The sequence below is a fragment of the Ovis canadensis genome, chromosome 10, assembly GCF_042477335.2.
Source record: "Ovis canadensis isolate MfBH-ARS-UI-01 breed Bighorn chromosome 10, ARS-UI_OviCan_v2, whole genome shotgun sequence".
Taxonomy (NCBI): Eukaryota; Metazoa; Chordata; class Mammalia; order Artiodactyla; family Bovidae; genus Ovis; species Ovis canadensis.
The window spans coordinates 27563480-27586928 of record NC_091254.1 but is presented as its reverse complement, the minus strand read 5'-3'; the positions used below and the strand labels follow the sequence as shown (position 1 = coordinate 27586928).

Genomic DNA, 23449 nt, shown 5'->3' with positions numbered 1-23449 from the left:
CCAAACGAACCTTTTAGTTTCAACTCAATACTTAGCAGTTCTATTACAGTACATAGCACGTTCTTTATTAATAATAATAGTTTGCCTATTTCTTTATTTTTGGAATTAGACGTATGTTTTATTTATTTAATGGAAAAGCATTTTATTTTAAATACAGCAGTTTGTACATACCACTCCCAAACTCCCGACCTATCCTTCCCCCAACCTTTCCCCTGATTTACCTATTTTAAACCCCTTCTAAAATGTGACCTTCTGGATGTAGGGACTGCTTATCTCTAGATTTCCAGTCTAACAAAGTACTTAGTCGGAGAAGGCAGTGGCACCCCACTCCAGTACTCTTGCCTGGAAAATCCCATAGACGGAGGAGCCTGGTAGGCTGCAGTCCATGGGGTCTCTAAGAGTTGGACACGACTGAGCAACTGACTTCACTTTCACTTTTCACTTTCATGCATTGGAGAAGGAAATGGCAACCCACTCCAGTATTCTTGCCTGGAGAATCCCAGAGATGGGGAAGCCTGGCAGGCTGCTGTCTATGGGGTTGCACAGGATCGGACACGACTGAAGCGACTTAGCAGCAGGGGCTTCCCAGGTAGTGCGAGGGGTGAAGAATCCACTTGCCAATGCAGGAGACACAAGAGCTGGGCGTTTGATCCCTGGGTCAGGAAGAACACCCTAGAGTAGGAAATGGCAACCCACTCCAGTGTTCTTGCCTGGGAAATTTCACAGGCAGAGGAGCCCGGCAGGCCACAGTCCATGGGGTCACAAAGAGGTGGATACAACTGAGCATACACACACAGTTTCTCAAAAATTAATACAAAGGGATGAAAATGATCTTAAGCAACATCCTCACTACCCAGATGCCTTTTGGAACTTGTATTATTTGTTCTGTGTATTGGTGTCTGCTAGTGAGTAGAATTATGATTGAAATGAGAAAATATAATGCAAAATGATAGTTAAATTTAATTAAGAAATTAACACATAATCATGTTTCAAAATATCCTGGACCAGGTAAATACATCTAAAAGTCTCACAGAAGACAAAGAAGATGAAATTAAGGGTCTATGCCAGGTAAATTTCATTACAAAAATTTAAATGAATACAATTCACATATCCACATAGAGAAATAAGGAGTAATTGAACTGCTAAACAAAGAAAAATACCAAAACTCCCAATAAAAAAAGTCAGGCATTTTTTCAAATAGCCATTTGGAGGCTTTCTCCTATCTCTGAGTATTTCAAAGAGACAGCAACAAACAATAGAAATCAGAAAAATATACACAGAAAGTGATACATGCAATGGAGAAAATGAAGCGACCAGAGAATTTACGTGTGTTTATACAATGAAAGCAACAAATTAGTGACCAGAGGAAGCCTGATTGAGAAGGTGACCTTTGAGTGGCGAAAAACAGGAAGAAAGTGTAGTCGTGTCAGTATTTAAAGAGGAACCATTGTGGGCAGAGGCAACAAATCTGAAGGCCCTAAGGCAAGCGTGTATAAACTACTGTGCCCACAAACACTCAGGAGGCCAGCACGCACAAAGAAAGGAGAGAAAAAGGAACAGAAAATGAGGGCAGAGAAGCGACGGGGACAGCAGATCATGTCAGGCCTTAGCGTCAGCATAAGGACGTCAGTTTTTCTGAGTGCGATAAGCCATGTCTGTTCTAAGAAGCCTAAGACTTCATACGTACAATTCTAAAATGGTCATTAGTTGTCGTGTTGAGAAAAGAGATGTCAAAGACAGAGGCACTGATGAGCTAGGAGTCATTTAAAATAATCCAGGAAGGAGATAATGGTAGCTTGGACCGAAGTGATTAGTGATGGAGTCGGGAGGAAGTGGTCAGATTCTGGATATATTCTGAAGATAAAGCCAGTAAGATTTGTTGAGAGACTGGATGTGAGGTATAAAGGAAAGAGCAGATGATGAATGAAGAAAATGTGGTATACATGTACAATGGAATATTATTCACCCATAAAGAGAAGGAAAGTCTAGCATTCATGACAACATGGATGAACCTGGAGGATGTGTTCAACTTTTTGTGATCCCATGGACTGTAGTTCACCAGGCTTCTCTGTCCATGGAATTTTCTAGGCAAGAATACTGGAATGGGTTGCCATTCCCTTCTCCAGGGGATCTTCCTGACCCAGGGATCAAACCCAGGTCTCCTGCATTGCAGGTGGATTCTTTACTGTCTGCGCCACCAGGGAAGCCATAACACAAAATGAAATAAAGTCAGACACAGAAGGACAAATTACTGATTGACCTCACATATATGTGGAATCTGAAAAAAAGTCAAACTCATAGAAGCAGAGAGTAGACCAGTGATTAGTGGGTGAAATGGGGTAATGTGGGTCAAAATTCCTGTTAGATGAATAAGTTTTACACTTGAAATTTGCTGAGCGAGTAAACTTAAGTGTTCTCACATATATACACAGAAAGTAACAATGTGATGGACATGATAGAGGCGTTAATCAGCTTGAACTATGGTAATCATTCCCACCCTAGTACTCTTGCCTGGAAAATCCCATGGACGGAGGAGGCTGGTGGGCTGCAGTCCATGGGGTCGCAAAGAGTCGGACACGACTGAGCGACTTCACTTTCACTTTTCACTTTCATGCATTGGAGAAGGAAATGGCAACCCACTCCAGTGTTCTTGCCTGGAGACTCCCAGGGACAGGGGAGCCTGGTGGGCTGCCGTCTATCGGGTCGCACAGAGTCGGACACGACTGAAGCGACTTAGCAGCAGCAGCAGCACTGTAATCGTTTCACAGTGTATTTGTCTATGAAATCACCATGTTGTAATCCATACATATACACAGTTTTTATTTGCCAATTATACATTAATAAAGCTGGGGGAAAGACATCAAGGTTATTGCCTTAAACAACTGGAAGAATGGAGTTGCCTTTTTCTGGAAAGTCTATAGGAAGAAGTGGGGCAGAGGGAAAGGCTGTCATAAGCTCCCTTTCGGTCTTGCTTTTCTAAAAACATGCCATCCCGAGTTTGATAAATAAAACCTGAGCAAAGCTGTACATGAATTCCTAACACCTGGGGAAGAAAGGGTCTCATCTACTAATGGAAAAGAAGAATGAGCAGGTTGTCTCAAACTACATTCTTCGTTATCTGGCAGTGGTTCAATTCTCAAGGGTTAATCACAAGCAAATCACTTTCTGCTGAACTCGGTGTTTTATGTGGCCTCATTACTTGGTTCAATTTCTCCAAAGAAAGCTCTTTGAATTTAAACAACAGTAAGTGGAAAGGAGAAAAGGGGAAGAAATAAGAAAGACTGCTGGCAAATCAGCAGAATTGGAGAAAGACAGGTATTGCACATGCAGATCAAAAGTAGGAGAGGAGAGGAATTTACATTCCAGAAAGAGGGGCAGACATGGTACAGAGACATTTAAGAAAAGAATTTTTTTTTTTACAATTATCCTTCCCTAAAATTTTTAAGCTGACACGAATTTCACAGATTTTCATATCTAAATTGGGCCAATCCACATTAATCTACCTGGCCCTTACCATTACATTGCCCAAAACAAATACACCTGCACTTTACTCGAAACACTAATTTTTTAACTAATTGAAGTGAAAAACTTAACCTAAGTAAAAAAGAGAAAAAACAATGCTAATGACATCTTACTTGCTCAACGTTAAGTCACTTAATTTATTTTAAACCAGAGGCAAGCATTAATTTCTACAGTATGACTAGAGAGGAAATAAAAAGGGGAAAACAGAAACAAATCAAAACAACAATATCCGGAAGCAAACTTGGTAAGAAACAAAACTTTAGGCTCAAGCCAAGCGAGTACTTCTCCATTCTCTAATGTAACTGACAAAAAGTTCTCCAGACTTAGATCTTTGTTATGACTTATGAGAAAGTACTGTTGCACATTTATTCAGTGACCTGATGATACGAACCTTGTCTCTAATAACACAAGCAGGTATTCTTTGCTCACATTAAATGTGACTAGTCAGAATGTCCTGTCCCAGTATCAACCTAGTCCTGGTGGCCTTGCAGAGCATCAGGAGCCCCGGGGCTCATCATAAGTTTGCCAACCAGGCTGCAAGTTCTCAAACCCAAGGACACTGTGATGATTCATTTTACGTGTCAGTTGGGCTAGGTCAGTCCATTAAATCCCAAGCCAGGTGTTGGCATGTTGGTATTTTGTACATCGGGCTGACATCTATATTCAGCTGACTTTATCAAGGAAAGGGGTTTCTTTGATCATGCAAGTGGGCCTCATCCAATCAGCTGAAAGGCCTTAAGATGGAAAACTGAGATTTCCCTGGGGAAGTAGAAATTCTACCTCAAGAATGAGCTGCCGTCTGAAGGCTTCCACCCTGTGGGCCTGCCCTACAGATTTTAGACTTGCCAGCCCCCACAACTAGGTAAGCTGATTCCTGGAAATAATACAAACTACTTAGCTCAGTTTCTTTGGAGAACCCTGAATGATACATATTTCCACTGTGTTTCAGGACCCGAAAATAATGCTTTTAGGCATAACCCTTGACTCATTCATTATTCACGAATTCAACATTTATTTAGACATTTAATCTGGGTGCTGACTACAAACCAGGCACTGTACTAGGGGTAGAGACAGAGATTAATAAGATCATCTCACAAAGGTTACAAACTGACTCACAATCTCAAAACAAAACATGTGAGTTCTCAAAAACTATTTCTTCATAAATTTATGTAATTTCTTTTAGAACTTATTGGACTTTTTTCACCACTGCTCATGTAAAGACAGTATTAGTGACCACACAACATCTCAGTTCAGTCACTCAGTCGTGTCCAACTCTGAGACCCCCATGAATCGCAGCACGCCAGGCCTCCCTGTCCATCACCAACTCCCAGAGTCCACGCACCCATGTCCATTGAGTTGGTGATGCCATCCAACCATCTCATCCTCTGTCGTCCCCTTCTCCTCCTGCTCTCAATCTTTCCCAGCATCAGGGTCTTTTCAAATGAGTCAGTTCTCCGCATCAGGTGGCCAAATTACTGGAGTTTCAGCTTTAACATCAGTCCTTCCAATGAACACCCAGGACTAATTTCCTTTAGGATGGACTGGTTGGATCTCCTTGCAGTCCAAGGAACTCTCAAGAGTCTTCTCCAACACCACAGTTCAAAAGCATCATTTCTTCTGTGCTTAGCTTTCTTTATAGTCCAACTCTCACATCCATACATGACTGGAAAAACCATAGCCTTGTCTAGACGGACCTTTGATGGCAAAGTAATGTCTCTGCTTTGTAATATGCTGTCTAGGTTGGTCATAACTTTCCTTCCAAGGAGTAAGCATCTTTTAATTTCATGGCTGCAGTCACCATCTGCAGTGATGTTGGAGCCCCCTCAAAAAAGTCTGACACTGTTTCCACATCTATTTCCTATGAAGTATTGGGGCCAGATGCCATGATCTTAGTTTTCTGAATGTTGAGCTTTAAGCCAACTTTTTCACTCTCCACTTTCACTTTCATCAAGAGGCTTTTGAGTTCCTCTTCACTTTTTGCCATAAGGGTGGTGGCATCTGCATATCTGAGGTTATTGATATTTCTCCTGGCAATCTTGATTCCAGCTTGTGCTTCATCCAGCTCAGCATTTCTCATGATGTACTCTGCATATAAGTTAAATAAGCAGGGTGACAATATACAGCCTGGACGTCCTCCTTTGCCTATTTGGAACCAGTCTGTTGTTTCATGTCCAGTTTTAACTGTTGCTTCCTGACCTGCATATAGATTTCTCAAGAGGCAGGTTAGGTGGTCTGGTATGCCCATCTCTTTCAGAATTTTCCAGTTTCTTGTGATCCACACAATCAAAGGCTTTGGCATAGTCAAGAAAGCAGAAATAGATGTTTTTCTGGAACTCTCTTGCTTTTTCCATGATCCAGAGGATGTTGGCAATTTGATCTCTGGTTCCTCTGCCTTTTCTAAAACCAGTTTGAATATCTGGAAGTTCATTGTTTGTGTATTATTGAAGCCTGGCTTGGAGAATTTTAAGCATCACTTTACTAGCGTGTGAGATGAGTGCAATTGTGCGGTAGTTTGAGCATTCTTTGGCATTGCCTTTCTTTGGGATTGGAATGAAAACGGACCTTTTGAGTCCTATGGCCACTGCTGAGTTTTCCAAATGTGCTGGCATATTGAGTGCAGCACTTTCATAGCACCACCTTTTAGGATTTAAAATAGCTCAACTGGAATTCCATCACCTCCATTAGCTTTGTTCATAGTGATGATTCCTAAGGCCTACTTGACTTCGCATTCCAGGATATCTGGCTCTAGGTGAGTGATCACACCATCGTGATGATCTGGGTCGTGAAGATCTTTTTTGTACAGTTCTTCTGTGTATTCTTGCCACTTCTTAATATCTTCTGCTTCTGTTAGGTCCATACCATTTCTGTCCTTTATCGAGCCCATCTTTGCATGAAATGTTCCCTTGGTATCTCTAATTTTCTTGAAGAGATCTCTAGTCTTTCCCATGTTGTTGTTTTCCTCTATTTCTTTGCACTGATTGCTGAGGAAGGCCTTCTTATCTCTCTTTATTATTCTTTGGAACTCTGCATTCAAATGGGTGTATCTTTCCTTTTCTCCTTTGCTTTTCGCTTCTCTTCTTTTCACAGCTATTTGTGAGGCCTCCTCAGACAGCCATTTTGCTTTTTTGCATTTCTTTTCAATGGGGATCATCTTGATTCCTGTCTCCTGTACAATGTCATGAACCTCCATAGTTCATCAGGCACTCTCTCAGATCAAGTCCCTTAAATCTATTTTTATATATCAGTTACTAAATAGCAAAAACAAATGGAACTACTCTAGACAGGCAGCAGCATCAAGTAAACTTCCAAAAATGAAAGAAATCAATGCCAGTGGCTGTTGAATCCCCTCCTCTATTCAAACTCCCACGTCTCTACATCCCAGTTTATTTGTCTACTGTGATTCCAGACTACAACTTTGTAACTTGTCTCCTTTACTGAACTGTGAGCCTCCAGAGAGCAGGAAGCAAGCGTTATTCATTTTTGTATTCCTAGAATATACGATGGGTTAAATAAAAATTAGTGTCAACTGATTGGATGGATGAACGTGTGGGTAGATGGCTCCCACACAGATGGCCAGTTGCTAAGGACTGTACTTGTGTATCATAGACGGCTTCAGAGAAGAGTCAAGATAAAACTGAGGGATAGGATACAGGCGAGGATAGGAAAAGGAAGGATACAGGTGAGAAGAAAGGTTAGAAGCTGGGAAACCTGAATCTTGATTCAGATTCTGCCCTAACTCGCTGTGACCTTGCTGCTGCTACTGCCACCGTTTAGTCATTAAGTCATGTCCAACTTAATGCGACCCCATGGACTCTATCAGGCTCCCCTATCCATGGGGTTTCCCAAGCAAGAATACTTGAGTAGGTTGCCCTTTCCTTCTCCAGGGGAAACTTCTTGACCCAGGAATCGAATCCACATTTCTTGCTTGGCAAGTGGATTCCTTACCACTGAGCCACATGAGAAGCCCCACCATGACCTTAGGTCTTTGCAACTGAATATACATGTGTGTTGGAGGGTAGGGGTCATCTACAGAATATGTTAAATACAGATTATACCAGTAACCTGTGAAATATTTCAAACATCAGAGCAGACAACTTGTAAAATATAAGGTCAATGTCCACCTATCTAACAACAGGAATCATCTCAAGATAATAACCCTAAGCAGACAGGCCAAAAAGGGACAAGATTTTCAAAAACCAAATTCTATAGAAAAATTAAATGCGAATGATACAGATGACTGCAGTGTTTGGAAGATGCGTTAGGAAGTAAGAACTCAGGCAGGCTTTGCATCCATGCTCCGTGGCTCCTGACACCAGACGCGTCAAGTCTATCAGTGAAACTTCTGGTAGGAGCTCTTTGGCCTGAAGCTTCAGATACACCCACTCTCAAGAGGTTGGTCTTCTGGGCACCTCAAGGTTCATTTAGTTCTAGGGCTTCCCTGATAGCTCAGTTGGTAAGGAATCTGCCTGCAATGCAGGAGACCCCGGTTTGATTCCTGGGTCGGAAAGATCCACTGGAGAAGGGATTAGCTACCCACTCCAGTATTCTTGGGCTTCCCTTGTGGGTCAGCAGGTAAAGAATCCACCTGCAATGCAGGAGACCTGAGTTCGATCCCTGGGTTGGGAAGATCCCCTGGAGAAGGGAAAGACTACTTACTCCAGTATTCTGGCCTGGAGAATTCAGTGGACTATACAGTCCATGGGGTCACACAGAGTTGGACATGACTGAGCGATTTTCACACACATACACACACACAGATACAGGAATTAGTTTAACTTGTTCATCAGTGCTATTTTATTCAATGGCCCTAAATTTAACTCTTTGAAGTTTAAGGAGTTTCCCTAATTCTACTTTCTAAAATTTGGAGAAAGGGGACTTTTTTAGCCAATTGATATCCTGTATCATTTTATTATTGTACTTTCATTAGATTACTTTTGTCCAGTAACTTCCTGAATTGAGTTCTACACTATTCCTAAATTCTAAACGAAGTTCTAAACTATTTTAGGCTATCTTCAAATGAGCCTTCCCTGTCTGTCTTCCTCACACAATCACACACTTCTGCCAATTCATCTATTTATTGTCTCTTTCTGGAAATGCTCCATTTCTATCTGACTTTTGAAAGGTATAAACAGAAGTACACATGGTATCCTAGGAACAGAGACATTATACTTTCATACAACAAAAAGTTAATAGTTTCCTTAAGATGTCCAATGTTTTGTTGGCGTTTCTAGAGTTCAAAGAAATAATAGAAAATATCTAGTTAAAACCCACTCCACTTCCTTCCTTTTACGCAGGAAGACACTGAGGTCCTGAATAGTCACATGGCATGTCTGAGTTGTAGCAATGATCATCAGTGTCTGCCCTGGGGCTGGAACACAGGTACCCTAATCCCAGACAGAGCCTAGGTCTTCAACAACAATTTAAAACTACTTCCACACTCTTTTAATAGATTATAAAAATCATTCAATTATGTTTACAGTGTGAGTTCATACTCAATGAAACAACCCTGTCTGACTTTAGTGCCCATTCACAAAAGTCTTAAAAAGTCTTGCACAACCACTTACTGGGTAGTTTTATAAACTACCTAAAGAAAATAGTGTCACTTAATTATCTAATGTCAAACTAGACCCTAGCACTGGTTCTTGATGTCCCCATTTCTTATAATTTCCTCCCCCCCAACCCCACAAAATGTTACCTTCCCTCATCCTCCAACAGGAAGTTGTATGTCCAGAAGTCCTACATTTAAAATAAAACCAACCAGTTTGTTAAGTATGAAAGTAGAATTACCAGTACCTCCTTCAACTTCTGGGTAGGGCCATGTGGCAATCTGTCACACTCCGGTATAAAGGCCATTAACAAAGAGAGGCATCCATTCAGCTAATAACTCAAAGCCTTACAGTTTGTCAAGGGAGTGGTTCAATGAACATTCTCAAACTGATTCTGCAAATTCAAGTTGGGACAGTCTGTTAATTTCGTCCTAGGAATCAATAGCCTTAAACATATTCATGTCATTAGGCTAAGAAAACAGAGAGGTGCATGAAAACTTCTACGTAAGAATATGCATCACTGCGTTATTTGTAATATATAAAACTGGAAACAATCTGAATACCCAACAATAGAAGAATAGTTAAATAAACAAAGGCATATCCAAAATCTGCGCCCACAATTAAATAATATATTGAGGAATGTTTACAGACCATGGTAGAGAATAAAAGCTACAAGACAGGAGGGTCAGCATATACACCAGGAAAAAAAATGGAATCCTATAAACCAAAACATTTAACAGCAGTTATATATTCTTATTATCTACCTTTTATCACTGAAACAAAGACTTTGGATCACAGACTTTGCAGTTCAGAGAAATGTGGTTTGAATTGCTCTCTACATGTCAGCAATGTAACCCTGAACAAGTTACTTAACCTCTATACTAGTGTTTCATGCTGCGTGCACAATCCTCTGTCATGTCAGACTCTCTGCAACTCCATGGACTATAGCTCACCAGACTCCTCTGTCCATGGGATTATCCTGGTAAGAGTACTGGAGTGGGCTGCCGTTTCCTTCTCCAGGGATACCAATGTTTCTTCATCTGTAAAATGAGGTTAATAATAACCTACTTCTCGGGCTGCTCTGAGTTTTTATGAATTAGGACATACATATACATCACCTCATATTTTTACATGTGGTAAACATTCAATAAATGGTAGCTATTTCAATTACTACATGATATTATACAATCGTTTCTTTTAAAATCACAGGAAAAAATAAAGTTTATTTAAAAAGAAAAATCTTGGGATGAGCCCACCAGTCAGTGTGCACTAAGTTGCTTCAGTCGTGTCCAACTCTTTGCGACCCCATGGACCAGAGCTTACCAGGCTCCTCCATCCATGGGATTCTCTAGGCAAGAATACTGGAGTGGTTGCCAAGGGGATTATTCATAATAACTAACTTCTCCAGTCAGAAAACCCTCTGACTGTCTACTTTAAAATAAACTTTAAAAAGAAATTCTTCAATAAAAACAAATACACCTGATCTTTGGGATCTCCTTTTTAATCCTTGAGAAATTAATCCCTTAATTTTATCCCTACCCTGATTGTAAAAGTGATGGCTGTGTCTCCTGCTAGTCCCATCCCTTATATACTCTTAGTCTTTTATTATACCCACTTCGAATTCCCTGGCCAGCATTCCTTAAACTCTTTCTTTCGGTTTACCTGCAACACCTTGCAATTTGCTTATTCTTTTTTCTTGGGAAATCAACATTTTCTGAAAGCTACTTTTACTCCTAAAATAGGGTCTTTAGTTTAAAGCCATAATTTCTTAAAGTAGCAATGCTTTTAGCTTAAGTTTCATTATACAGCAGTATTTTCTTCCTTTTTGAGTTGAGGTGAAATAAAATTAACTCTGTTTTGAAATATAAGAATTTTTAAACACATCTTGAAGCTTCTGAAGGCTCTAAAAATTACCCCCAAACCAAGACTGTATATCATTTTTTGGAACTGAATTTCATCAATTTCTGATATCCAAATGATGGAACAGTAAAACATTCGTACAGCAAAAAGTAAAAACAGTAAAAAATATGATAATATAAAAAAGTCAAGGACTCTTAAAGTCAAAGTTGGTTTCATGTCCTAGTCTGGTCACTTGCTAGCTCTATGACCTTGAGAGAGTTAATTGACCACTTTGATCCTTAGTTTTCTTATGAGTAAAATGACAAAAAGTAGTATCCAACTTCACTAGTAATAATGAGAAGCGGGAAAATATAACAGTGTTTGATTAATAGCATTCACTAAAAAGTTAGTTCATTTCCTTCCTATTTGTTTGCATATCATGAACTCAATACATTCACAGCATTAATTTTCATCTCAATTGTATATATTCAGTGATCAAAAATTAAAAATATTATTAACATATAGGGGGCAGGAGACAGGTATGAAAATTTACAGGTTGAAAAGATTGGGAAGCACTGTTTAAGGAGAAACAAACTCAGAAAAAGGTTTGTTAGTAACATTAATAAAGATTATTAATAAAGAAAAGACTTTAGAAGATCCCACATGGTCACACTTTTTCTGGCCAAAAGTGATTTTATACTACAAGTACCTGAGACAAATCCTCCACAAAATCTCAGTTAAAAAAACTTTATCATATTGACAGAATATAGATAATAAACAGTACCAGAAATAGATACACTGACACTTAACAATGAGAGTAAAGTAGTCAACAACTCTAAGCTGTTTCTAAACAGAATATCACAAGTTTTCTAAAACGGAAGGAAGGAATGAAAGAGTTATGCCAAGTGGGAATATAAAATTAGGTATCAACAAATTTGGTATCAACTCCAATACCTTGGCCACCTAATGAAAAGAGCCTACTCACCGGAAAAGACCCTGACACTGGGAAAAACTGAGGGCAGGAGGAGAAGGGGGTGACAGAGGATGAGATGATTGGATGGCACCATCGACTCAAAGGACATGAGTTTGAGTAAACTCTGGGAGACAGTGAAGGACAGGGAGGCCTGGCGTGACGCAGTCCATGGGGTTGCAAAGAGTCAGACACAACTTAGCAACTGAACAACAACATAGTGTTAGTTGCTCAGTTGTGTCCGACTCTTTGCAATTCCATGGACTGCAGCCCACCAAGCTCCTTTGTCCATGGGATTCTCCAGGCAAGAATACTGGAGTGGGTTGCCATTTCCTTCTCCAGGGGATCTTCCCAATCCAGGGATTGAATCCGGGTCTCCAGCACTGCAGGCAGATTCTTGACTGTTTGTGCCACCAGGGAAGTCCTTAACAACAACATGGCACTTACTAAAACTTCTACTTAAAATTCTCTGACAGAGGCCATAAGGTTCTCAAACCCAAACTACTACTCAGCCTTTTACAAGCGGTTTGCTGCCCTCCATCCTTGAGGGCGGCAGTGCTGGCTCACGCATCCCACACCCAGTGCACAGCTTTCACGCGCTGGGTGTTCAAAAGAACGAGTAAACTGAAGCGCATCGACAGATGTTAAAAACAGAGCGGGAGACTGACTATGTTATCAGAAGCATCAGGCGATACAGTTCCCTAAAGCTGAAAAGCAACACCAGAAGTCAGAAGTCAGAGTGTATGTGCACTCTGACTATACTTAACCTTTAATACATGGCCTCTTTACCATTAAAAAAAATAACCATCACAGAATCTCATTTATGATAGCCTTTTTAACTCCCTAAGGCTGTCAGTTCATCATGCTCTAAGATTAGGCCCTCTGGTCTTCCATTTTTCTTTCCTCTAGTTGTTTCATTCCTCTGTGAATCATTAGGTAGAAACTTACACGTTTAGAACTGAGAGAATAAAGATCTTTACAACTGTCTTTGCCTGTAAAGAATATCTAATTTTAGTTTAAAAGATACGTTTCAAAGAGAAGAAGCACTATTTAAATAATGCCAGCAAATCAACAGGTGGGACAAGTCAAGTAACTGTTATTATCACCTAGTTTTAAATATCCACCAAAACACACACACACTGAGAAAAACTACTTTAAATGTTCTGCTACCATGAATCAAAGAATTTCTGAGAACATGGAAAACAGCGCACTCCAGCAAAGCTGCTACTGCTTGTGGGCGAGGGGGTGGTGGTGGAGCATAAAAACTGTTTACAAATTCCCTGAGGCATTTTATTCTTCCAAAACAGCATAAGCAGTAAATAACCTTCTAGATAAATGTAAACTGCCTGAAAGTGTTATAAAATGCTAAAACTTCTATCCTAAGACTGCAACATTTAAGTTCAAGATAGATAATAGTTGTACCAGAGGGAAATAAAAGTAAAAAAATATTCGGCCTCAAAAAAGTAGTTGTGCTGGAGAAAGCAAAGATGGGAGACCAGTCACTCTCTCAACGTTCACTTAGCATTTATTTATAAATACACACTTATTTAGCATCTATGCCAGGCCATGTGCTAAATTCTGGGGAAAAGAGTAATGAGCAAAACATATACAGACTCTTGTTCTCCCTTAGAAACTAACATAAAGGAGAAATCCAACAGAAAAAGAACACACGCATCAATATGTTGAACCCAAGGACTTCCTGGGTGGCCCAGAGGTTAGGAACCCAGCTGCCAATGCAGGGGACATGACCCTGGGCTTGGTACGATTACAGGTGCCATGGGGCAACTGAGCCCACGCGCCAGAGCCCACGCTCGGCAACAACAGAAGCCACAGCAATGAGAAGCCAGCTTGCTGCAACCAGAGAAACCTGCTCGCCGCAACTAGAAAAGCCCGCTTGCTGTGACTATAGAGAAAGCCTGCATGCAGCAACCAAGATCTAGGGCAGACAAAAAATAAACTAAAATTTTTTAAAAGTATGTGGAACTAAACATCCCTGTTTATAAAGCTACTCAGTAGTAATAAAAGTTAATAGCTGTTCTTTAAATAAACAACTAAGTGACTACCATGGTCAACTGTAATGCCAATCACAGAAGCATGTGAGTTCTGACCCTTGAGACTTCACAACACAGGTGCTTATACATATACAAATAATTCTGATATAAGAAATAATGTAATAAAAAAACTGTATGGCTGGAGAGGGTGTGGAGAAAAGGGAACCCTCCTACACTGTTGGTGGGAATGCAAACTAGTACAGCCACTGGAGAACAGTGTGGAGATTCCTTAAAATATTGCAAATAGAACTACCTTATGACCCAGCAATCCCACTGCTGGGCATACACACCTAGGAAACCAGAATTGAAAGAGACACATGGACCCCAATGTTCATCGCAGCACTGTTTATAATAGCCAGGACATGGAAACAACCTAGATGTCCATCAGTAGATGAATGGATAAGAAAGCTGTGGTACATATACACAATGGAGTATTACTCAGCCGTTAAAAAGAATTCATTTGAATCAGTTCTGATGAGATGGATGAAACTGGAGCCAATTATACAGAGTGAAGTAAGCCAGAAAGAAAAACACCAATACAGTATACTAACACATATATATGGAATTTAGGAAGATGGCAATGACAACCCTGTATGCAAGACAGGAAAAAAGACACAGATGTGTATAACGGACTTTTGGACTCAGAGGGAGAGGGAGAGGGTGGGATGATTTGGGAGAATGGGAATTCTAACATGTATACTATCATGTAAGAATTGAATCGCCAGTCCATGTCTGACGTAGGGTGCAGCATGCTTGGGGCTGGTGCATGGGGATGACCCAGAGAGATGTTGTGGGGAGGGAGGTGGGAGGGGGGGTCATGTTTGGGAACACATGTAAGAATTGAAGATTTTAAAATTAAAAAATAAATAAATAAATAAATAAAAATTAAAATAAAATAAAAATTAAAATAAAATAAAAAATAAAAAAACTGTATGACTTTCTAAGGAAGTACTGAGGATAAGACAACTTTATCTACTAGGGGATTCGAGTCAGGCAAGGTGTCACATCAATAACCTGAGTCTTAAAAAATTAAAAGGAGTTTGCCAGGCAAAGAATTTCAGATGAGGAGAAAACTACAGTAGGTAAAGTCACAGCTCAGGGTACAGAACAGAGAATGGAAAATGGGGCTGGGTAACAGTTTATTTAGGGGTCAGTTCATGAAGACTCCTGTAGATCACAATGGTATATTTATACAATTTCAACAGTTACCATGGAAAGTTTGTTGTTGTTTAGTCGCTAAGTCGTGTCCGATTCTTTGCAACCTCATGGACTGTAGCCCACCAGGCTCCTCTGTCCATGGGATTTTCCAGGCAACAATACTGGAGTGGGCTGTCCTTTCCTCCTCCAGGGAGAGAACTCACGTCTCCTGCATTGGTAGGCGGGTCCTTCTTGCCACTGAGCCACCATGGAAGCCCATGGTAAGTTTGGACCTTGGTAAATTAATAACAAGGACCTTGTTAGAATAATTTTTAAAATTGATAGTCCTAAAATTAGGTCTGTAGTATAGAAAAATAACTGATAGCAGTGTGACTTTAAAAGTGTAAAGGACCAGAGCAAAAAGACCTGTTTTTAAAGGCTATTACAACAGACCAGGGTAGAGATGATAAAAACCAATAGTGAGAAGGGAGAAAAAGGAATCACAGAATAAGCATCTTGATGGACTGACGATCTAAGTGTCTTGATGGAGGTAAAGGAGAAAGAGTGATGATGGCATTATTCAAGGTAGGCGACAGACAAGAATTGCCATGTATGGAGAGGGTATATAATGAACTACACTTTAGATAAGCTGAATCTTGTATTTTTATCTGTAGGATAAAGTAAACTCCTTCCCATTCCACAATAACAACTATTCACTCAACAGTTTTTTTTTTGAAGTGCGTACCATGTACCAGATACCATTACAAATGCTGGAAATACAGCAAAATCCCTGTCCATGGAGCTTACATTTTACTTTAGCCTCCTCTTATGATACAGTGATGGAACACTATTCTACAGTAAAAGAACAGCGAGGAAAATAGGGCAAGGCTGAAAATATGAGCATATAATAGATAATCCATGTGATTTCTTCAAAGTGAAGCTTCAAGGTAAACGTTTTAAATTCAAATTGCAATTGAAAAAGAAAAGTGGTCTTTTTTTGGTAATGAATAAGCACCTGACAATTTTCATGTTTGATATGTTTTGATTTTCATGTATCAGTTTTGCTTACACAGAAACATACGTGGCTAATTTTCTTAAAAGGGTGTGTGTGTGTGTGTTCAGTCTTTTCTGACTCTTTGCAACCCCATGGACTATAGCCTGCCAGGCTCCTTTGTCCATGGAATTCTCCAGGTAAGAATACTGGAGTGGGTTGCCATTTCCTCCTCCAGGGGATCTTCCTGACCCAGGGCACCGAGGGCACCAAGGGATGGATCCCATGTCTCCTAGTAGCTCTTGCATCGGCAGGCAGATTCTTTACCATTGAGCCACCTGGGAAGCTAGCTACACTAACCCAATAACACTAGGAGGTATGCTCTTTGGGAAAGTACTAAAAATTAAAAGGCTACCACGTCATACAAACTGAGCATGGTTCAAACTGCTTCAAAAATTGTTAGTATTCTTCTCTAAACTCTAAAGTTTCTTTTCTACTTGTCCATGAGAAGCAGCTTTGCTAAAACAAAGTTGACTGTGACCTCTGATTATGAAATATTTAATTGTAAGATAATATTTTATTCAAAGTACTACACAGGTATTTCTGCCTATATGTTAATCTTTTAAATCTCTCAAACAGGCTGCTGCTGCTGCTAAGTCGCTTCAGTTGTGTCTGACTCTGTGCGACCCCATAGACGGCAGCCCACCACACTCCCCCATCCCCAGGATTCTCCAGGCAAGAACACTGGAGTGGGTTGCCATTTCCTTCTCCAACTTCAATTCCTTGACAAACACTTCATTTTCTACTATTTTCAATGAGATTAGTGAATACATCCCATACCTAAGTTATCTGTTCTTTGTTACACCACCTTTTGTCAACTTCCCATCACTCTCAGGACCTCTGAGTTCCCCTAAGGTTACTACTACTAACTTTCTTATCTTTTACTGTATCACTGGTCACTGCCTGCACCAATGATTCCTTACAAAAGCAGAAAAGACCTTTAGGGGCCTTCTGAAAATTTGTGAGGACATTTTTGGTTGTCACAGTGAGTGGGATAGGAGGGAGGGTATTTGATGGATGGGGACTATTGATCCTAGCAGTCCTAAAATGTATGAGACATCACTGGACAACAAACTGTCTGGATCCCTTAAGGCTTCAAAAGACTCCCCTGGACACTGAGTAGGTGAAAAGCCTGCGTATGACCATCTTAGTCTAGGACTTTACTACATATAACATTTGTGTTAGTTAAGACTGAATTTTCCAGAAGTGCAGCTATCATGTAGATTGAGGAAAGATTCCACTTTGTAACCAAAAATTGTTCACAACTTGGGAGAAATTAGTTTGTTGATGACAGTGGCACTTACGGTATCTGACTGCCAGTGTAGTACATCTGAAATTAGCCTGCACTTTTGCCATCAAACTCACAGTGATTTCTGTGGCCTGGTGCAATATGCCAGCAACTGATCAGTACTTCACTGTGTCTTCTAATGTAATCATACTTGAGCACTTACATATTTATATAGCAGACATGTCATTTTCTAATAAAATACTTATTGTACCTTTATGCTTCAACTAGAGCAGTAGACTGCTTTTAAAAATTATCTTTATGGGTATTTTTTATTGACTATAAATCTTTAGGATATTACAGGAGACTTTCATATTTGTTATAAAAAGGGGACACTTGGGGTGGAAAGGTTTAGAATCACTGGCCTACACATTAGCTTCCATGTGCCTGGACTACTGAAGAGGTCTCCTGACTGACAGCTTAGATTCTCTACACTGCCTTTTCCAAAGTATCTACAGATGTTAAATTAAAAAAAAAAAAAAATCACCAATATTATTTCTATCTTCAAAATACCACAGGGTTCCAATTGCCTTGCAAATCAGTCCAGGACTGAGATTTTTACAATTCTCCATAAAGAGATGAGCTCTACCCAACCTAATATCTTATCTGCTTTATATCGCAGACAGAACACTCCATTCTGAAAGGCTTATTTCTGGGAACTGTAATCAATATTTTGTAATAACCTATAAGGGGAAAGAATCTAAATATATATATATATCTGTATGAGTATATATACATATATTTATTTATCTGAATCACTTTGCTATATACCTGAAACCAGCACAACACTGTAAATCAACTACAATTTTCTTTTTAAAGTTGAACAATGAAAAGAAGAGAAAGAAAGAAAGCCTTATTTCTAAGGATTCAGCAAGTCACAGTAGAGTGCTAGGGGACTTCCCTGATGGTCCAGTGGCTAAGAGTTCATGCTCCCAATGTAGGGGACCCTGGTTCAATGCCTGGTCAGGGAACTAGATCCCTCATGCCACAACTAAGAGTCTGTTCGTTGCAACTAAAACCCAGCACAGCCAAATAAATAAATAATAAAGAGCATTAGGATTTAAAACCCTAGGTCTGCCACTTATTAGGTGAAGTATCCTGGATGAGTTACCACTTTCTGAGTCTCTGTCTCCTCATTCAAGTGACACCTGAAAAGGACCTTGCTCACAGGGTTGCGGTGTGGAATGAATCAGACACAGCAAGAACTCAAAGAGTTTGCTACTTCAAACCTTTATCTGTTTTGTTCATTTACTCATTCCAAGGTTGATACCTGGTAGGTATCCAGCAGTGGTCAAGAAATGTCTGTTGAATGAAAGCATATTGCTTTCTGAAACCTTTCCAGCCCATCTGACTCTGTTCCAGGAATTTATCAGTTAATCAGATAAGAGTAAGTTGAGTGGGTTGCCATGCGCTCCTGCAGGGGATCTTCCCAACCTAAGGATCTAACTGGTCTCTAGCGTCCTCTGCACTGGCAGATGGGTTCTTTACCACTAGCGCCACCTGGGAAGCCGCACAAATTGAGTGTTTACTAGAAGAAAAGGGCTTCCCTCAATTGGTAAAGAATCCCTCGGTTAGTAAAGAATCTGCCTGCAATGCAGGAGGCCCGGGTTCAATTCCTGGGTCGGGAAGATCCTCTGGAGAAGGAAATGGCAACCCACTCCACTATTCTTGCCTAGAGAATCCCATGGACAGAGAAGCCTGGCAGGCTACAGCCCATGGGATTGCAAGAGTCGGACACAACTTACTGACTAAACCACCACCACAGAAGAAAATACCCAGTCTCTGCTCTTAAGAAACAAAAAAACTCTGGAAAATGACAGGGCAACATAAAAGATGTCACAAGACTGTGTATGACTAATCAACAGTAAGGACATTAAGTGCAGTGTATCTAAGGGCAAGACGCATTACTGTGGGTGGAATCAGGATGGAATGTGATGTGAATAAGAGATATAAGAGCCAAGTTTCCAGATTTTTCTCCAATTAATCCATTCTTCTCAAACACAGCCTGAGAGAACTTTACAGCAGCCTAAACCTGTCTCTCCCCTAAAGCTCATCAAAATGGTACCAATGTCCTCAGCATTCGCCTGCCTGTTTATGTGTTGCTTACCAGAAGTTTCCATGTCCTGATCCCCACCATAGGAGGAGAGCATAGGTCGATAAGGTAGCCACTAACTACATGTGGCAACTGAGTACATGAAATGTGTCTAAACTGAAAGATCCTGTTAGTGTAAATTTCACTGGATTTCAGACTTGGTACCAAAAAAAAAAAAAGGTGAAACATCTCATTAATAATGTTTATTTGATTTCACGTCAAGACATCACTGTGGACATACAGGATTAAATAAAAACACACTTAAAATTAAACCCACCTACTAATTTTTCACTTTTTAATATGGCTATGAAAAATCCGTATATAATGGGCTTCCCTTGAAGCTCAGTCAGTAAAGAATCCGCCCGCAATGCAGGAGACCTGGGTTCGATTCCTAGGTCGGGAAGATCCCCTGGAGAAGGAAATGGCAACCCACTCCAGTATTCTTACCTGGAGAATCCCATGGACAGAGGAGCCTGGCAGTCTACAGTCCATGGGGTCGCAAGAGTCGGACAAGACTTAGAGACTTAACTACTACGGAAAATCTAAGAACACATATGCGGCGGACTTCCCAGGTAGTCCAGTGGCTGAGAATCTGAGCTCCCAATGCAGGGGACACAGGTTCCAGTCCCTGGTCGGGGGACTAGACCTCGAGTTCACACGCTGCAACTAAAACCCCGCGCGCCTCAACGTGCCACAACTAAGACCCGGACAAACCAAAACAAAAAAGAACAGAAACACATGTGGCTTGCAGTATGTTGATACCGGACAGTTTCTTTTCCCAGCTCTACAGTTCAGCCTGAAGAGACCCCTTGCTATGAGTCCTGTGGTCCCTGAGCTACGACTCTGTAGGTACTACTGCTAGCATCTGAAACTTTTTCCTCCTCACTGAGTTTGCTGCTACTCAATCTTCAGATCTTAGCTTCACACCGACGGTTACACCGCTCTCTCATAGAAGCCTCCCCTGGCTTCTCCCCTTCTCACCCTCGAGCCCCGACAGACTGGCCTGGGGTCTCCCGTCCTAGGTGATGGGAGCATCCATCCCACAGCTCGTTATCACACAGCAACTGCTTGCCTGGTGCTGGTCCGTCTCCCCGACAAGAGGGGAAGCTCCTTGAGGGACCAGAGAGTCTCCCAACACGCCTACTCGAAGGCGCGGGGCACAGAGCAGCACGAACGCTGAATGAACGAGGGGTAGGTCAGAGTGAATGAACACCCGGGCCGACCCCCGTCCGGAGGTAAAGGGGCGCAGAGGGGCGCGGGCAGGGCCTGCGGGGCTCAGGGGGGCGCCACTGGGCGGGCCCGGGCAGCTCGGAGGGGCAGGACGGCGGCAGCGCCGGCTAAGACTCACCAGCCCGCGGTCGAGGTCGGCGTCCGACGGCTGGGCGGGGGGCTGCGAGGACCCGGCGTAGCGCAGGCCTTCTCCGGCGGGCGCGACGCCGACCCGGGCAGCCATGGCGGCGCGGTTCGGGATACTCGGAGCACCGCGGTGCCTACGGGGCGGCCGCAGGGACAAACTAGTGAGGCCGGGACGCGCTCGCGGGTTTCACCTACGCCACGCCCGCCTCGCCGATGGAGGCCGCGGCCCCAGGGCATCTCGTTCACACTCAGCTTGTGCCATCAAGTCGTTCGTTTCCCATTTGCAGACCTAAAGCCCGCATCGAGACTCCGGGGGCAAAGCCCAAGGAGCTTCCTCCCCGCATCCTTACAATCTGATGTTATATCTGGTGTTGAGATCTCAGTGCAGTGACTGAAGTTCTCCAAAAGTCCCTAAGGCCCACACCATACTCGTCCCCCTACACACACACCCCAACTACTGATCATACTTCTGTTTAAAACCACAATTCTCCCATCCACGAGGGCAATCGAAGTGACCATCTGCTTATTCCACCCCTTCCCCCTGTAGGACTGGCTATATTTAAGGTGAAATTACAAAGAAACTTGTTTTATCTTCCACCCCACAAATGGTTTTGCGCTGACTTGAATATAGAGAGACCCACTTTGTTATTGTCCATCCTAAAGGAAATCAGTCCTGAGTGTTCATTGGAAGGACTGATGCTGAAGCTGAAACTCCAATACTTTGGCCACCTGATGTGAAGAGCTGACTCATTTGAAAAGACCCTGATACCCGGAAAGATTGAAGGCATGAGAAGGGGAGGACAGAGGATGAGATGGTTGGATGGCATCACTGACTCAATGGACATGAGTCTGGGTAAACTCCAGGAGTTGGTGATGGACAGGGAGGCCTAGTGTGCTGCAGTCCATGGGATCGCAAAGAGTTGGACACGACTGAGTAACTGAACTGAACTGAGAGTGTGGGCCATAGCAGAGGGTGAGTGAGACTGTGAAATGTGTGGTTAGTTTTTACAGCCTGGTTAATTTCATATGTTGATGAGTGGGAGGATTATTCCAACTATTTTTGAGAAGGGGTGGAGATTTCTAGGATTTGGGTCACCACCCACTCCTTGGTCTTGTAACAGTGCCTTGGAACTGTTTCACTTGCTGATTGAGGATCAAGGTCTAGTCTTGTCTGCCATCTTGGTCTCAAGTGATTCTAATCTGTTTATGTTGCATCCTTGGGCTATATCATTCTTTGAAAAGTTGTGCCCTGCCCCCTTCCCTCCTGTTACACAGCTACATTCAGTAGACTTTTGTCTACTAAAAAAGATACACAGTGTGAAAGTTGCCAGTTAAGTTTCACCTGGGACAAAATGAGAGCTGCAGCCTGGGAGACATTACCTCAGATAGCTCTGAGAGACTGCTCTGAAGAGGTAGTGGGGGAAGGTCAGTATATATGATTTTGGTGAAGGGGGAGCTCAGTGCAATCAAGCACCTAACTTTCAAAGGTTTTCTGCTAGTCAGGAGGAACTGATGTCACCATGAAAGGATTTAGTGCTTTTCTAGATATGAAGAGATGCAAGGATCATGAAATTTAGTTCCTGGAAACATCTATCTAAAGACCTGTCCCACCAGTTCTCCTGGAGCACAAAGTGCCTCTTTCTCCACCCTTAACTGCCTTTGGGGCGTGTTGACAGTCAAGAGCTGCAGCACAGGGTTCAATCTCAGAGGGTTCATTAGAGAGGCAGATGCTGAATATCTTGGCAAGAGTGAATTGGTAATTGACACTTTCTTAAAGAAAAGCAGATATAGGCAATTTATCTTAGATATATCTCAGTGAAAAAAGGTTTTCAACATTTTTTGTTTAAAAAGATTTTGGCAAAAAAAAAAAAAAATTAACTTCTGTGTGCCTCAGTTTCTCATCAGTAAGTGAAAGTCACTCAGTAGTGTCAGATTCCTTGTGACCCCATGGACTGTATAGTCCTGAATTCTCCAGTCCAGAATACTGGAGTGGGTAGCCTATTCCTTCTCCAGCAGATCTTCCTGACTCAGGAATTGAACCAGGGTCTCCCGCATTGCAAATGGATTCTTTACCAGCTGAACAACTAAAGTGAGGGGTAATAATAGCACCTCCTGTATGAGGATTAAATGAATTGACTTTTGTAAAGCTTTTAGAACTGTGCTGGATACCGAGTTAAATTCTATAAGTATTAACTACTATTTTCCTTATATTACCTCTTTCATCTGTTTGCTTCCTTGTATATTTTCTTCTTGCTTCCCAGCCCCAACTGTTATGGGAAGGGAAGGGGGCAAAGCACAATGTTTAAAAGAATGATACAGCCTAAGAATAGGACATAAACTGATTATAACCAAATAGGTCCAGGATAGCAAACTAGCTGACTTCCACTAGACCTTGCGCCTCAAGGGTTCTGAATAAAGGCACTTGAGCCTACCAGTCAGACAGAGGGGCTGAAGAAGGAAATGGCAACCCACTCCAATGTTCTTGCCTGGAGAATCCCATAGACAGAGGACCCTGGAGGGCTAGAGTCCATGGGGTCACAGTCAAATAAAACTGAGCACAGCACAGCACAGGCAGGGGAGCAGAATTCCCTGAGTCAGGA

The 23449-nt window shown here is 41.7% G+C and overlaps 1 protein-coding gene across 3 annotated transcripts in view; it reads right to left on the bottom strand.

Annotated features, from left to right (window-relative positions):
• DNAJC15 (DnaJ heat shock protein family (Hsp40) member C15) overlaps nt 1–21160 on the bottom strand; it is an 80284-nt gene extending 59124 nt beyond the window's left edge. Inside the window, exon 1 of one of the 3 annotated variants that reach the window (XM_069601251.1) lies at nt 20842–21160. In XM_069601251.1, the coding sequence (XP_069457352.1) occupies nt 20842–20946 (105 nt within the window). In that variant the 5' untranslated portion in view covers nt 20947–21160. Of the gene's footprint in view, nt 1–20474; nt 20670–20841 lie in introns of those variants that run through there. The other 2 variants (XM_069601253.1, XM_069601252.1) reach the window with 2 other exon arrangements.
• Nucleotides 21161–23449: the final 2289 nt, after the last annotated feature.